General features: G+C 38.3%; 1 protein-coding gene across 3 annotated transcripts in view; it reads right to left on the bottom strand.

Moving 5' to 3' along the window:
• htr4 (5-hydroxytryptamine (serotonin) receptor 4, G protein-coupled) overlaps window positions 1–17,052 on the bottom strand; it is a 241,901-nt gene that overhangs the window by 127,908 nt on the left and 96,941 nt on the right. For all 3 annotated transcript variants that reach the window (XM_031898824.1, XM_002939806.4, XM_031898825.1), the window contains one exon: window positions 11,009–11,087. In XM_031898824.1, coding sequence (XP_031754684.1) covers window positions 11,009–11,031 — 23 coding nt within the window. In that variant the 5' untranslated portion in view covers window positions 11,032–11,087. Of the gene's footprint in view, window positions 1–11,008; window positions 11,088–17,052 lie in introns of those variants that run through there.

Genomic DNA, 17,052 nt, shown 5'->3' with positions numbered 1-17,052 from the left:
GATTTTACTTATTGAATGGACAAGGAAGAACTAGCACCATAAGCAAATATGAAAACACATGCAAAAAGTAGATAATGGGAACAAAGTATACAGTGGACAGCACACTGTGAAGCAGAAACAGGTGGGTCCCAGAGATAGGGGTGAAGAGTAAGGGTAGGGTGCCTAATCACAACCCTCTCATGGGCCATGACAGTAGGGATAGAAGCAATGTCTCTTTCTTTTGATGCATTTGCACAATGCACAACACATCTATACACACAGATAAGGCAAAATAGTATCAAAAGTATATATATCCAGTCCAACCCTGGTAATGACTTTGTATACCTACAAGACATGATTACTATGGTGTCTACAGATGTTAGGTCACTTCAAAAAGTATTGGAAATCCTGTGGAATATGGAGTTTATGTGCTAATGAGGGACAAGGGGACATGTTTCCTGAGTCATTAAGGAATTATATTAAAGGGCAACTTAGAATACCATTTGTGGTGCATGCTTATTTGATGCCGTAACACTACACAAAGCACAACTGTTTTTTATGTATCTGTGGCATTTTTTAAAAAGGAGCCTAACCATACAGTATTATGAAAAAGTGAGGCTTAAACCCCAGATACTCAAATTCCTGATTTATTGGGGTGAGAGAGAAACATGAGGTAAAATGAGTAAGAGGAGCTAGAGGTAAGGCTCCAAAGGGGATTTAAGAAGAGAGGTGGAAGTGATGGGTATATATACATATTAGTGATGTGCAGGTCAACAAAACCCCAGCCTGTGGGTCTGCATCTATTTATATACCCCACCCAATCTATCTCTGATGTCACAGAAGGGGCAGGGTGGGGCAGGCACATGTCTATAGATAGGTTGCAGGCAGGGGAGGGTGCAGGCCCTATAGGTTTTGGTACAGCCGGCACATCCCATATGTATATATAATTATTTCCTTAACCAACAAGTGTGCCACCCATGTGCTAGCTAGAGTAAAAGTATAATAAGCAAATACAGCAAAGGGTAAGAACTCATAGGGCTTACAAAAATACAAAAAGAGATTCTCATACTTTATTTATGCAGTGGTTTGGCCTCCACTGGGCCATTCACCAGTAGAACGAAAAAATATGTGCCTTTCATTTGACAATTGTTGCCGTGCAAGACCAGTAGCCTTATCATGGTTGGGCTAAGTATTTTCACACTTAATCAACCTAGGGCAGGATTTGCCAAGATTTGGATTTTATTATATGTTTTCAGTCTTTTAAGTGAAACACTGGTGAGTGGCAATGGACCACAGGGCAGCAACATGCCTGAGCAGACACATTCTTAGGCTAGATTTTTTCCCTGAGTGACAGTTCCTTTCCTGGCCATACAGTTATATTTGCTTGTCTCCTTTATGGCTGTGTGCATCCTTCCTGTGAATCTGCTTATTATGCAAACCCCTCCATATTGCTGTATCATAAATATTCCCTATCATTTGCATTTTAGCTAACAAAGTCAGAATCAGAATGATACATAACATTCATTACAGAATGAATTATCTTTTGAATGAATGACAGGAAGATTGCTTTTGTTGGTACTTGCTTCACTATGATTAGACACAAGTAAAATGTTGATGTTTGATTTCACCTTACAGACATTTGTTTTGATAAAATTCCTACAGAATCTTCTGCAAAATGCTTTCTTTCCCTGGGATCACTGTTGGAGGACATGCAGGCAGGCAATACTTTACAAATACTACCTTTTATTTATAGTTATCAAGCTATTTTATATGCCTAGAAAACTCTTCACTTGCATCTCAGAGTATCCACTACTTTATAGAAGTTATCCTAAAAACAGAGAACAACATGCGTGTCTGCATGAACATATTATACTAATATGTTCACATAAGACCAGATGCCAAAATACTGTAAATATATACAGATAGTGGGTTTACTGAATATTGAAGTAGAGGTTGCTCAGAAAAGGAAAGAATAACATGAGAAAATCATATGTACTAAGTCAAAGGACAAACTGCCTATTAGTATTAACTCTCATAGTATTTTCCCATATGCAGTAATAAAATCTAAAATTGAATGTGATTAAACATAAAGGTTTATATGGAAGACATGTTTGTTTATATAATATCTGCTATATTTCTGTATGTGTGGGAGGAATTCATGTCTGACTCTTAAAACAACCTTAATCATCTATCATAGGGTTATGTGAGTAAGTAATCAATCTCATCTGTGCAATAGAGAAAGCAGCCTGCCTGCATAATATATAGGGGGGATAATAAGCCTATTAGCATTGAAATTGCTCATGCAATAATGCAAAAAAGTACTCACAAAATGGATATTTACTAATGGATATTTCACTCTAAGTATAAAGGGTCACATATTTTCTCCACTTGCTTTTATGTTTACTTGGCTTTTATAGGGGTCTAACAGATTAAATACACTGATTAGGTAACAGCTACCAGTAAGTCTGATTTCTATTCTTCTACAATCTCAATTAAAGCCGAGGAATTTTGTTCAACAAGCTGTTCTGGAACTACAGGTCCAATAAGCCCAGGCCTCAGAGGGTTATATGTCTATAACAGCTGAAGTGGCACATACTAGACTGTCCTGGTTAATATAAAGAATAAAACTGATTTTTAGTGATGAGTGAATCTATTCTGTGTCGCTTCGGCCAGAAATTTGCAAATCATTTCAAAGATTTGTGAAACAGCGAAAAATCTGCGAAAGTGAAAATGGCATGCAACAAAATAATTTGCCGTATGTATCGAAAAAAAATTTGTCACGCGTGCATCTTTTTTGACTTGCGGTGAATCTTTTCACCCGTATCGCAAAACAATGCGCTCATGGACCCCCAATCACTGTCCTGGAATCAATCCCACAGTTGGATGAGAACTAAGGGGTAAATTTCGCCTTACATTCTGAATTAAGAACTCAATTACTGCAAAAAAAAAAAAACACTTTTAAATTTTGTGTGTTAGCTAATGACTCGCCTGCGTTGTAACCCAATGATAAAAGTCAGAAATAATGGAGTTCTTATTTATACTCTCGTGTATTCTATTTCCTTGGTTAAATGAATTAAATGGAAAATGTTATTTATAAAAGATCCTGAAAATCCAGAGAAATTGCATCTTTACCTTAAAACATAATTGAGCCTAGCAGCCATATGAGGACAGGTAAAAGTCGTCATGGTAACTGGCAAATTTCTTTTACAGAGTATAAAGGAAAAGAAAGGATTGTTATTCACAGTGTATACTATTCTCTACCTAAATTCCTTAGAACATACTCAAAAAATTAAATAACAGCCCTGATGTATACTAATTCTACTGTGTCAACATGATTTTCCATATTTATCTCTGAGAGCAAATAAAGATAACATACCATGTTGGGTGGAAAGGCATTATTTGCTCATTTTCATTTTAAAAGGGATATTATTCCTAGAGAGATCAAAGCCTGCTCTTTATGTTGCTCTGTGCTGGGCATACTCTCACTTGGGTAATTTATCTTTGGGCAGTCTATTATACGCCCATGACCTTTAGTCAACTAATGCCACCCTTTATGGTAAATAATCACAGTTTTTTTAGAATTTAGGTATTATAAGCAATGTGTTGTATACAGCAGGGGTCCCCAACCATTGGGCCGGGGACCGGTGCCGGGCCGTGGCTGTGCTGAACCGTTCAGTTATCTCAACTCCCCAATGTGTTACACAGCCATGACAACAGCAATGTGAAGCCCTGGAAAAATTGTCTTGCTTGAAATCGGTCCGTGGTGCAAAAAATGGTATAAAGTACACAAGCAGACAGATATTTCATTTTTTGTATTAGGGTCTGAGTACATATAAATGAAATAAGGAGATATATTTAGGATTATTATATCTGAGGTATCTTGAATACTGCTACATGTAGCTGTGGGAAAAAGGTTCTGTGATTAGTGATGAGCGAATTATTTTGCCAGGCATGGATTCGCAGCGAATTGTTTTGCGAAACTTCAGTGAAAAATCGTCGCAAAAAATTTCTGTGCGTCAAATTGGGCGCACTTGTGTCAAAAGGGGCATGGTCACATCTAAATGGGTGTGGTTGTGTCAAAAGGGCGTGGTCACGTCAACAAACCCACCGGCGACAAAAAAAAAACCTGCGGCGACAAAAACTAGATGCAGGCGACAAAAAAAATAGCCACAGGCAAAAAAAAAAAATCGTGCAACAAATGCGTTTTGCTAATTTTTCGCCGTTTCGAGAATTTTCTTGCCATTCCGCGAGTTTTATGGCGAAGCAAAACAGGACAGATTCGCTCATCACTATCTGTGATCACTTCGTATAAGATTACCTGCTGCTTAAGAGATCGGTCCTAGTCCAAAATATTTGAAGACTTCTGACCTACTACTACAGAAGGTACCTAATACCTTAGTGCAGTAATCTATTCCACTATGTTGTTTATTGTGTGTAACTTTGAGAGCAACATTTTTATTTCTTTAGATAACAGTTGTGCTATTCCTGTGTAAGAGAGTGTTATTTCACTCCAAATCATGCCATCCTTATCCAATCCAAGTGTAGAGCTAAGCCCTTGTGGGAAGGGTTGCGGTATTGGGTTTGCTGCCCTGAGTATTACAAAGTGCAAGTAGTAACCATATATTTTTATGGATTAAGAAAATTAGGATATTAATTTTGCAGTCCTTGGGCATTTTTTTCATGTGCCTCTTATAGGCTGTGTTTTTGCCGCACATAATACAATGAAGTCAATGGGTGATTTTTACTGGGTTTCTTTGGGGGGGGGGAATGCATTTAACTAAATGGACTTTTTTTGCATGCTTTTTTTTTTTTTAACTTGCAAGATTTTTTAGTGGTGAAATTTTGCAGTGGTTTCTCAAAAAAAAGTTGCTGCAGATCAATGCGCAGTGAATCTAAATTTTCTCCCATCACTACTGGCCATAAGTGCCCAGAGCCATACAGCTGCCTATAAAATCCCCAGCTCTTTGCTCATTCACTGCCCATTTTAGGTAAAACTTACTTGTTCCTGACTTGTTCTTGATTTCAAGGTTGTCTCACAATTCTGTGGTTGTTTTCTATTATTGATCTGACCTGCCTGACTACATCTAGTTCTGTCCTGACCGGCATCTTTCATAGCTTCCATTTGGCTCACTGGCTTGCTCTTGTGGGAGTCTCTAGATATTCGTGTGGTAAGACCTGGGTAACTGAGGGCTGTTATAGGCAGAAGGGCATACCTAGACTCAAATACATCCTGGGGTTTGGGTTTGCAATACATGACAATAGCACTGTGATATTTTATTCCTCATTTTTCCCACACTATATTTAATACACATTCTCTATTTTTGTCTTTAATACTGTGGATAATTTCTATGACAAAAACGTAACATTTTGCACGGGTATATCCAGAAAAGTAATAGCACCTTTATCCCATATACCAACAAAGTCACTATTGAACATCAAAATTGACCCAGCACCGGTTCTGATGTGTTCAAAGTAACTTAAAGAGACCAGTGGTGTTTTCAAATAACGCGGCAAAAGCTGTTCCTATTTCCGTTGATTTGGCACTGCCCCAGGAGCTACTAAAATTCACTGGCACCAAAGCACTCTGTGTGCCATTGCCCTGAGGCACAGTGTTCCATGTTTTGGAACGCTGAGGTGCCAAGCGATCCAGTTAATAGATCCTATATCTGTATAATTATAGTTTTGTTTGTTATTTACTTTCTGCATCAAAATATGGATGCAGTAAGTGAAAACTGACTATTGTATTAGGCTGTACTTTTTTATATTGTTAGCAAACACATACATAACAGAATAATGAGAGCAACATGGTACCATATCTTATTGTATTGGGACAAATCTGCCTAAATTATCCCTGCTGTGTTATAGAGACATTAAACCTTTATAGTGTTCATCAGTTAAGCTGGCTATCTGTCTATTCTATATTTAAATAAATAACAAGACAATAACTGAAAACTTAATATAAGGTTGTTAGAGTTGACAAACATTTAAAAAGTTCACACCTATTTTCTTTTCATATTAACCATTTGAATATCTCAAGGCAGGAGCACACCAGTTGCCCGCGGGTCACATATAAATAGCAAAATGAATGACTGCAAGAATTATAAAGAATAAAGGAAGGAGCAATGAGCAGTGACAAAAAAGTTTTCCAGCTGTCATAGGATTTACATCAAAGGATTTTCATTTGAAGTGTCAATATTCAATATTGAAATGTAATATAGATTGGACCTAACCTTTCTTTATAAGCAAATAGGCATTTCTTGTGAGCTTTTAGCTAAAATGCCAAAGAAGGATTCACTACTGCCAGTTCACCCCTTGCATTCGGCTCCACTGTTTTGCTCAAGTGCTATATTAAGTGACATTTGCTGGAACCTGGTTTTAAATGTTCCATTAGTAAAGTGTTAGATGAGCTGTTCGTATGGCCATATTGATAAATAGAGCAATAAATCATCTCCTTGGAAACCAGGAAAATCTCTGAGACACAAATTGTTTTGGAGAAAAAAAATGTCAGGCGTTATGATACATGGCCACCATTCACATTTTCAGATGAGAACGTCTGCTTTTAATTGCTTGTGTCCTTTTTTATTTTAATAGGAATGTGTTGTTATTTATAGCATTTACATTACTTATTTAATATGCTTTATTTATAGAGTGCCAGCACATTTAAACAGCACTTGTTCATCATTTATATCAGTGCTGTCCAACTTCTGTTGTACCGAGGGCCGGAATTTTTTCGACGTACGTGGTGGAGGGCCGATAATGGAAGCCAGTTTTGACCACTCCCCTTTTTGAAACCGCACCCACTTGAAACCACACCCGTGTTATCACATGACCATACCCATATTAATGGTTGTAGTACAGCAAAAACCTGCCATACTCTGCCTGCCCTACCCTGCCTGTGTGTGCCATACTCTGCCTTCACTACCCTGCCTGTGTGTGCCATACTCTGCCTGCCCTACCCTGTCTGTGTGTACCATACTCTGCCTTTCCTACCCTGCCTGTGTGTGCCATACTCTGCCTTCCCTACCCTGCCTGTGTGCCATACTTTCACTGTGTGTGCCATACTTTCACTGCGTGTGCCATACTTGGCCTGTGTGTGCCATACTCTGCCTGCCCTACCCTGCCTGTGTGTGCCATACTCTGCCTTCCCTACCCTGCCTGCATGTGCCATACTTTCACTGTGTTTGCCATTTTTGGCTGGTTTGTGCCATACTTGGCCTGTGTGTGCTATACTCTGCCTGTGTGTGCCATACTCTGCCTTCCCTGCCTGTGTGTGCCATACTCTGCTTGCCCTATGATGCCTGTGTGTATGGCACACACAGGCATCCTACAGTGACACAATGCTGGCACTGCTCCGACAGTCTGCACAATAACTATATATTAAAAAACTTTTTAATTGCAGTACCACCTCAGTATATGTTCTTTTTGTAGTGTGCAGGGATTATTTATGGGTTTCTACTGCTCCTGAGGTGTGAACAGGGGAACAATGGGGGTGATTACAGCCTGAGCCTGAGGTGTGAACACTGCAGGGGGTGAACAATGCAGAGATTAAAAGGTGTGAACAACACAGGGGATTACATATTTAAACAATACAGCCTGATTACAGCCTGAATCTGAGGTGAGAACCATGCAGGGGGGCAGTTAATCACAGTACTGATACCACTTAGAGCTTACACAAGAGTAAGCCATCAAAGCAGCCAGACAGGTGGACAGCACTGATTTATATCAATCCCTGCCTCACTGGAGTTTATTACATCAGGAGCCAATTAACCTACCTGTATGTTTTGGAAGTGTGGTAGGCAACTGGAATACCCAGACAAAACCCGCAAAGACACATGGAAAACATACAATCTCTTTGCAGACTGTGCCCAGGTTAAAACTAAACTCTGCTCAGCAATCCAGGAGTCAAAATCTATGACTACCATGTTGAGTTGACTTTGCATTTCAAGATAAGGAGTTTCAATGTATTACATGCTAATAAAACAGGACTCAAAGCCATGTTTAGGGCCCTATTTACACCACAGCAGAAAAATCTATTTTTATCAGTTAAATAGATTGGTAAGACGCTTTGACAGTTCTGTGCTGTATCCTGGACCCTGTGCAACCTCACAATATTAGCATTATCTATGCTGAAAGATCCTCAGTCATTTTTGTTACTTTGTAGAAACACACAACCATCTGTTGACAATGTCATATATGGTATTTTAGATGTCACCGTTAATGTAAATAGTCACATATCTTATTCAAAAGTAAGAAGTGATTTTGATGGTGCAAACTAACCTCTTTGGATACATTGAAAGGAATAATTCTGTGTGCCCATACTGACCAATCTGGTTGCTAGGACAACAGAACAATATATTACAAATAGTAGCATAGTCAATTACATGTTTCTCTTTCCCTCTCTTCTTAATTATATAGGTGCATGTGTTCAATCAGTCAGTTGCACTCTCCAGTCTCATAAACAACTTGAACAGCAAAGATTCTTGCACAGTAAATTATTGTACTTATCATCTGTCCATCAGCCATAACACTTAATGGGTTTTCACTGCCAGAATCTAAACACATTTTTGTTACCCATTACAAAGGATCGTTACTTAAAGTTGCTAATAATGTTTCTGCTGCAGATGGACTAGTATGCCAATGGAGTTTGGAAGTGGCAAGCCTAGTAACAATACATCTTATTGTGCATGTATGCTTGCGGTAAAAGTAACTTTTTGAAAGTCACTTTTAAAAGTAGTTTTGTGGCCAAATAAAGGAAGATTAAAGATAGAGAGCTCCTGTAGACAATTTTAATCACTGGATCATTAAAGGAAAACTATACCCCATACAATGTAGGGCTCTATAAAAATATATTGCATAATACAGCTCATGTGTGAAACCCTGCTTCATCTAAATAAAACATTTTATATGTATGTGCTTTTGGGTAATCCAAAATAGAAAACTGCCATTTTAAAAATTATGGGCCTCCGCCTGGGATCAGTCAAGTAGCATAGGATATGGGGGTAAGAAAATGTACCTGTGGGACATATGTATTGCTGTGCCTAGGTGCAGATCAGAGAATGGCAAAGGTCTGTCACAGATATACATTTCCCACTGTTACATTCTCTTGCCAATCTGTCCATTTCTCTTGAGGATTTTCTTCACTACAAAAGCCAAAGAGCCAATACTCACTCATAAAATTGGATCATTTTGTGCCATCAATATCCTTTTGGGAAATTCTAATCTATCAGCTATAAAATGTGCAATGCTGCCTAACTGTGCTAGAATATTTGCACTTCTGCAGGACAATTCTTATCTACATGGAGACAATGCTAATGATTAGCTCAGCAGTGGCAGATTGAACAGGCCATAACATTTCCTTATCATTATTCAGGAATCTTTATTGTACATTATAAACAAATTAGAATGTAATACTCTAGCAATAAGTTCAAAGCCAACAATTTAAAATGCTGAAAAGTGTAAACAAGATAGAAAATAGTTAATGAATCCTTATAATAATGCCCAATGTCTTCCATTTCCTTAATAGCACTTAAGCTATTGGATGTTTAATGGGTTATTCGCCTTAAAGATACTTTTCGTATGTTATAACATGCCCTATTCTTAGCAACTTTTCAATTGGTCTTGATTTTATATTTTTTGTGGTCATGATTTTGTTTCTTTTTCTTTTACCTTTTCCAGATATCAAATGGGAGTAAAAAAAAAAATCCTGCTACGTTACTGTTACCATTTGCATTATATCTCTTTCGACCCAACCTCTCTCACATTCATCTTCCAGCCACTCATTTAAACCACTGCCTGGTTGCTACACACACCACTGCTGAAGATATAGCTAAATAATTAAAAAAAACAAAAAACTATGAATGTCTACAGCATGCTAAAGGTTAATTATAGGTGAACCACCCCTTTAAACTAGGGTATAATTTTTTCTAGACACAGTCCAAATCTATACACATCATTAAAAGTGACTATATTCTGGTAGCAAATAAACTGTATTTTGTTAGCATTATTGTAGATTGTAAATCTGAAATAGTCAAACATTAAGGAAAAAGGGCCCCAGGGGTCCATCTCTGCATTCAAATAACAATAAAATATTCCTAGAGAGGCCTCGGAGTCAACAGGCCATAGCACTTATGCATTATGATTAAAACATTTTCACTTAACTATGGTCAAGTCCACATTCCTTTCCTCTACTGCTTGACAGCAAACCATGCTAATAGGAGCCAGCATTATAATAATACTTTATTGTTACAAGTCTAAGTTCACAAAAAAAGGCAAGCACATAAGGCATGCACTCTGCCCTGCACCTTTAAAAACCACATATAAAAGTAAAATGATCATGTCATAGCTATGGTTGTTGAGAATATTCAGCAGATACTCAAATAAAGAGACAAATTAATATCTTATTTACAAACACAAGTGCAAATGTCAAACTCATGCATGAAATTGTAGGCGTTTATTCGCAATGGTTCTTACATCTATTCATGGTCATTTCAACTTTTCATTTGTTGAGCAGTGATGTTAAGTATATGGCAAGTGGATGCAACGGAGTCTAGAAATAAACACCTGCCTTGAAGAGGTATTACTGCTAGAGATTGCTTTTTTTTTTTGCACCTACATACCACTGACTTGCCCCTACTGAATCACACACTAATGTTGTGTCTCTCAGTATGCATGAGTGTGCTCTCAGTGACAGACTAGGGAAACATGGGCACAGAAACTTGCCAACTCTATTTAGAGCCCATATAAATTATCTTTAAGTAGTGGCATATTCTTTTTGTGGGTACTTGCTATTATAGTGGAATTATGGGGAAAAAATTCTCCATTGTGGGTAAGAAAAAAAAAGAGTGCATATCAGCACTTTGCACTTGCATTAGTAAATGACCCATATATTGTTCTTGCCGTTTCGCCCCATTAAAAGTGCATTCCATAATTTTAACCTATTGTCCCCCTGCCACAGGAATGTTAAATTATAGTGAACTGTATCACGGTAAGTTTCCAAGCCATACAGTTTTCACAAAGCAGAGCTACTTACGTCACATTAATATTATGTGCCATCACAGTCAGTAAGCATGGGTGTCTGGAATGTCACTGCTTGTCTGATCAGGCTTGTCCTGTAGGGGAAATAATGGCATCAGTGTTACATGTGCAAAGGCCATCCACATAAACTCTATTTTAAACAAGTAATTCACATTTTTAAACATGATATCCTTTTTTTCTGTAATAATATAACAGTACCTTGTACTTGATGGCTACATGAATCCAAATTGGAAGCAAAACAATCCTATTGGGTTTAATTAATGTTTAAATCATATTTGGAAGAGTTAAGATATTGTAATCCAAATTACGAAAAGACTAGACCCTGGAAAACCCAAGGGTCCGAGCATTCTGAGAAACTGGTTCAATGCCAGTGTCCAAAAAGCAGCAAACTACAGGACTGTATTTTTTTTTAATTTATTTTTTTTATGTACATTTCTTATTTAAGCAAATAATTACTGATATAATACATACAAATATGTTACCGATTTCCCCTTTCTCTTAAACAAAAAAAACAGTACCTTGTTGTTGATGATAACAAGGCTACATAAATCAGTTGAGGGATTGTATTTTACTTTTGGAAAGATCCTTTATCTGGAAACCCCAGGTCCCAAGCATTCCAGATAGATCTCATACCTGTATGATGATTAACATTCGGCACTATGATCAGTACCCAATACTACATTCTTTGAAGCACTACTTATAGGAAAATGTTTTCACATGATTTCAACCAATCCCCCACCAGTTTTAATACCTTCATCATGTTTTTTACACATTTAATAATGTTGTGTGATTTGCTGGCACATGTACAATAGTTTCTGCTGTCCTGAACTTTTATCGCTTCTGCTTTACCATCCATCAAAGCCACCACGGGCAGCACTGTAGGAAATGTAAATTAGGCTTTTAGATAGAGTGCCATTCCTGCTATAGTGAGTTCCGTTATATTGTACTCAGGCCTGGACTGGCAATCAGCGGATTTTGGCAAATGCCATAGTCATTATTTTTTGGGCTGATGGGGGGGCATTAGGGCTTCTGTGTACTTGAAATGCCAGGGCCTGTTTTAAATCTCAGTCCTGGCTGATTGCAATTGATGAATCACCTTGCCTCAATAAAGTTTATTCATTTTTTGTTTTTAATAATAGATATAAGTGTAGAATCCCTTTTCAGCTATGATGTGCATTACTTTGTATGTTCTACACTATGCACCAGGCTAACACTATAAGCAAGGGACAGGAGCTTTTAGGCTTCATTTGCCACCATGGGGGTAACAACAGCTTGTCTCTACATGCTTCTCCCCTGCCTAACCCATTGAACTGAGTACTGCCTAATGCTGGCAGAATTCAATTCAAAGCGCAGTCCACATGTCTCTTTGTTTAGAGAGCACAGAGGCCTATTTGCACAGTGCCCGAAGAAGTGGGCAAAGTACAAAAAATTGCCACTTTTTTTGCACATTGCCCACTGCATGGGGCATTGTACATAAACCCTTGCACATTTCATGTCTTATAATTAAGTAATTCTTAGCTCAATGAAAGTTTAAATAAAGCAAGCTTTATGTTTTCATGACAAAATAAAATTGAATAATTCTAAAATGAGAATTTCAACTAATACTTAACACAAATAAAAAAAAGAAAACAATATGAAACCTGTAGAATTTATGTTTAATTCATCACCCATATAAATGTATTGCAAATGCTATTAATCCATCTTGTGTATAGCAGGGAAAGAAATGAATAGCAGAGTGTTGGAGTTGACTAACAAATGAACAGGGGAGAGCGGACGCATGGTCTTTCAACCTAGTCATCAATTAACAGTAATAGCTTAGGTCTAAAGCACATCTCTAGGGACTTTATCTAGATGATTTAGGTGATCATTATTCTAAGTGTGCTTAGTAAGAGAATCCAAAGCTTCCACCAGCTTAGATACTTGTTTGCAAAGTACTTTCTGCAGCAGATTTTCCCTTAGGATACAATTGTAATGCAGAAAATGTTAATGCCAATGTCACCATTAGTTTATAAGATCATATATTCTTCCAGACAGCATGAAGTAATGCAAAATACTGGGCCTAAAACACGTCACATGATAGAGTGATCTCAGACCAAAAACAGAAAAGATCATTGAGAACATGTAAAACACCTACCCTGGCAGTACTTTATATAGGGCAGACATTTTTTCTCAGCCCTTGTCACATTTGCCCGCTCCAGGTACTGGATGTGCCTTTTTACCCAAACTACCCATATCAGGAGCTTCCTGAACATTTGAATTTAAAGAGTGGAGGGCAGTAGTTTATGCAAACATAATAAAGTATACTGTAGGTGCAAACAGATAAAAGGACAACTATAGCAGATTGATAATTCCCTGCTTTACGCTACCACACACAACAGAGACATATCACACAACAAAGTACAAGAACATTTTCTAACATTAGGCCAAAAGCCTACACGGATTCTATTCCACGTTAACTTATGTAACGCTTCTCCTACCGGGGACATCAAGAGTGACTCACAGTAGATTTAACAGGTGGAATTCTCCTGCCTTTCATCATGTTAACTGCTGAGCAGCCAGGAGCCGCTTTGGATTTAGAACTGAACTCTTTCTTGCCATGACAGATTAATTAAGATCTGAGGCAATGATAACTGTATAATCCCAGGGATCCCAGCAGTAAAGCAATAAATTGACTTCATATCAGTACTAGAAACAACATCAAAAGTCTTCATCACAGAAACACTTATCTTCAGAAAATGCTCCCAAATCGTTCAAATTACGCCATCGGAAGTCGTTGATAGTGGAAATAAAAATAACTATGATGTTTAATATCACCGATACAGCAAATAAAAATAACTGCAGGATGAGTCAGGTGGAAATGAGCAGGGCTATGTTTAATGGAGCTATAGTTTTGCAACAGTGTAATACTACCTTTCAGGGCCCACAAAAATAGCATATATATATATATATATATATATATATATATATATATATATACAGTATATATATAAAATCATTTTCGTGCCAAAATTCAGTTCACTGTGTGTGCGCTTAAAGGCTCATCCCTTGCCTGTCAGTTCTCACACAGAGGGGGAGAAACGCAGCAGATTGCCCTTTCTTTATAAGCCAGCAGAGACAACAACCCATGTGCTATTAGCCTTAGGTTATTAGACCAATTGCATACTTTGAACCTTTTATTACATTAGACATTACATTTATTACATTACTAGAGTATTAACTTATTTTCCAAATATGTGTTATGCAGGATGAAACCCATTATCCAGAAAGCTTTGAATTACAGGACGGTTCTCCCATAGTCTTCATTTTAATCAAAAAATGTAAATTTAAATGCAACTGCATGGAAGTGCAGGAGGCACACATTGATGGAAGTACCCTAAATGAAAGTGGTTTTGTGTGCAACTGACTGTGGGGAAATTGCAGGGACGTTACGGATTTAAATAAGCCCTATACTGTGGTGCTGGATTACAGAGGGCTCATGTATGTCCGCATGTGCACTTGCAGTTCCTGAACTTGCCCGCAGTCAGTTGCAAGTAAAACCACTTTCATCAGGGGTACATATGCATCAAAATGTGTTCTTTGCACTTAACTATATTTACACTTGGCTCCACTCCATTCTGCCTTCAGTTCAGAATTGAGTGCTGCTGTACCTATTGATGTAGGGGGTCCTGGAGCTACCAGCCCCTCCAAACCAGGCATTCACTCCAAAATTCCCCCAGTGTGCTGTGTGAGTACCGTATATACACTTAAGTATAAGCTGAGTTTTTCAGCACCAAAAATGTGGTGAAAAACTCACCCTCGGCTTATACTCGAATCGATACATGCTACGCTGCGCTGACAGTCATCACGCACCCCCCCACCGTGAGTGTCCACGGCCACGTCCGTAAGTGTGCGCATTCGCTCGTGCGTACGTTCGATCGCGCGTTCGCACGCAGGTTTCTCAATAATCTGTTTGCTGCCTGCAATTTCAAGGAGCACGCTCGGTAAGCAAAATAATAACAAACAGTTTCCTCTCTGTTCAGGTTTAGCCTGCTTGCTGGCTGCAGTTTCATGGCGCAGGGGCTCGGTAAGCACAATAATAAACAGTTTGCTCTCTGTTCAGGTTGAGCTATAATTTGCTTGCTGGCTGCAGTTTCAAGGCACAGGGGCTTGGTAAGCACAATAATAACTAGAGATGTAGCGAACTGTTCGCCGGCTAATTCGGGGTTCGCCGCGTTTTTTTTTGGCACCGCGTTTTTTCGCTTCGTTTTATCGCCTATGCATATACATAGGAATAGCTTGCGGTTTTTTTTGGCGTTTTTTTTGGCGTTTTTTTTTACAAAGTATTTTTCAGAGAAGTTTTTGCCCTTGATCCCCCTCCTGCATGCCACTGTCCAGGTCGTGGCACCCTTTAAACAACTTTAAAATCAGTTTTCTGGCCAGAAATGGCTTTTCTAGGTTTTAAAGTTCACCTTCCCATTGAAGTCTATGGGGTTCGCAAAGTTCGTGAATATTTGCGAGTTTTGGCGAAAGTCCGCGAACGGGTTCGCGAACATTTTCGGCGATGTTCGCTACATCACTAATAATAGCAAACAGTTTGCTCTCTGGGTCAAAAGCTATGGCTTTAACCTATGGTTCTGCAGAGCATGTGGGAAGAAAGGGGATATCAGTTATCAGAGCAAGATAAAAAGAGTAGGGTAAATAGGAGCAGCCATATGTTCTATCATTGCCTAACTGGCTTTTTGTTGAAGTGCAACTCACCTGACGGTTGAAGGCCTCTTTGGGGTGCTGATATTCGTACTTCAACACCATTTGAAAGTCCATAGAGAACCCTACTAAACCCAATAAAGGTTTGTCCCACCCTAGGCTTATACTCGAGTCAATACTTTTTTCCAGTTTTCTTAGGTAACATTAGGTACCTCGGCTTATACTTGAGTATATACGGTATTAGTATTCCTCAGTGCTCCTACTGTACTTCCAGCATGATCTACCTTTGGTACAACCTAAAAGAATTATGGCCTAAAAGTTCCAAAATGAGTCTTCCCATATTTTTATATTTTTCTAGCAATAGAAAATAGAAAGGTTTGATTTAGACATTCTTTGTATCTGTATCCAATAGAAATAAATCTAAAGCAATTGGACTCTCTGAGTTTTCTCACCACTCATCCAAGCGGCTTCTTCCATTCATCTTCTCTACCACTCAGTTGAACTAAAGAAGCCACACAGATGAGTGGGGAAACAAAAACATTTTTAAGAAAAAGACAAGTTGCTTTAGACTTATTTCTACTAGATACTGTATATCATGGCCTGAATGAATGAAAATCTTCATAAACATTCTGTTTATCTGTTACTTGTAAAGTTATTTCAGCTATTACTGCTGTGGCAGGTTTGGGGTCCCTGATACAAAATTATAGACAATAGCAGGAAATATGTCATGCTTGACAAAGTGAACTTCTGCAAGGAATGCAATAAAGTGGGGTATTTGCCTAGAAAGTACTTTTTTTAAAGGAGACATATAGCATATGTGAAGAAAAAAAATGATCTTTTATGCAATAATGAATAATGAATATATGAATCAGGTTTTACTCTGGGCTAAAAATGATCATTATCTTTAAAAATATCCTTTTTATTGGAGCTCCCCATAGATCTTTTTTAGCCCCTGTCTGTATTTCAAATGAGGGTTGAGTGTGTTCTAACGATCCTTGCTAGAAGCACAGTAAGAGGGGGATAGCCAATCACAGCCCTGTAGTCACACAAGCAAAGACAGGCATCAGTTCCCTATCAGGTCAGCCTAGTTGCTGATTGGTTCCTATCCTACAGTCCATTGTGCTGAGTGCTGAGTGCTGTTAGCTGCCCCGCACAGCCTGGTAAATGCATCTGTACAGCCATAAATACATCTCTGTTGAGCAGCACAGAGGGATTGATAAAGATATTATAAATGATGCATTGAGTAGAACTAGAATCACAACACATATTGTGAAAATTAAAGCATTCAGTACTTTAATTAGCTGTAAAAATGGGAACTAATTACCCATGGGCATGAAAGCATTTACCCAAATGGAT

The sequence above is a fragment of the Xenopus tropicalis genome, chromosome 3 (assembly GCF_000004195.4).
Source record: "Xenopus tropicalis strain Nigerian chromosome 3, UCB_Xtro_10.0, whole genome shotgun sequence".
Classification (NCBI taxonomy): domain Eukaryota; kingdom Metazoa; phylum Chordata; class Amphibia; order Anura; family Pipidae; genus Xenopus; species Xenopus tropicalis.
This window is presented reverse-complemented; position numbering and strand designations above follow the sequence as displayed.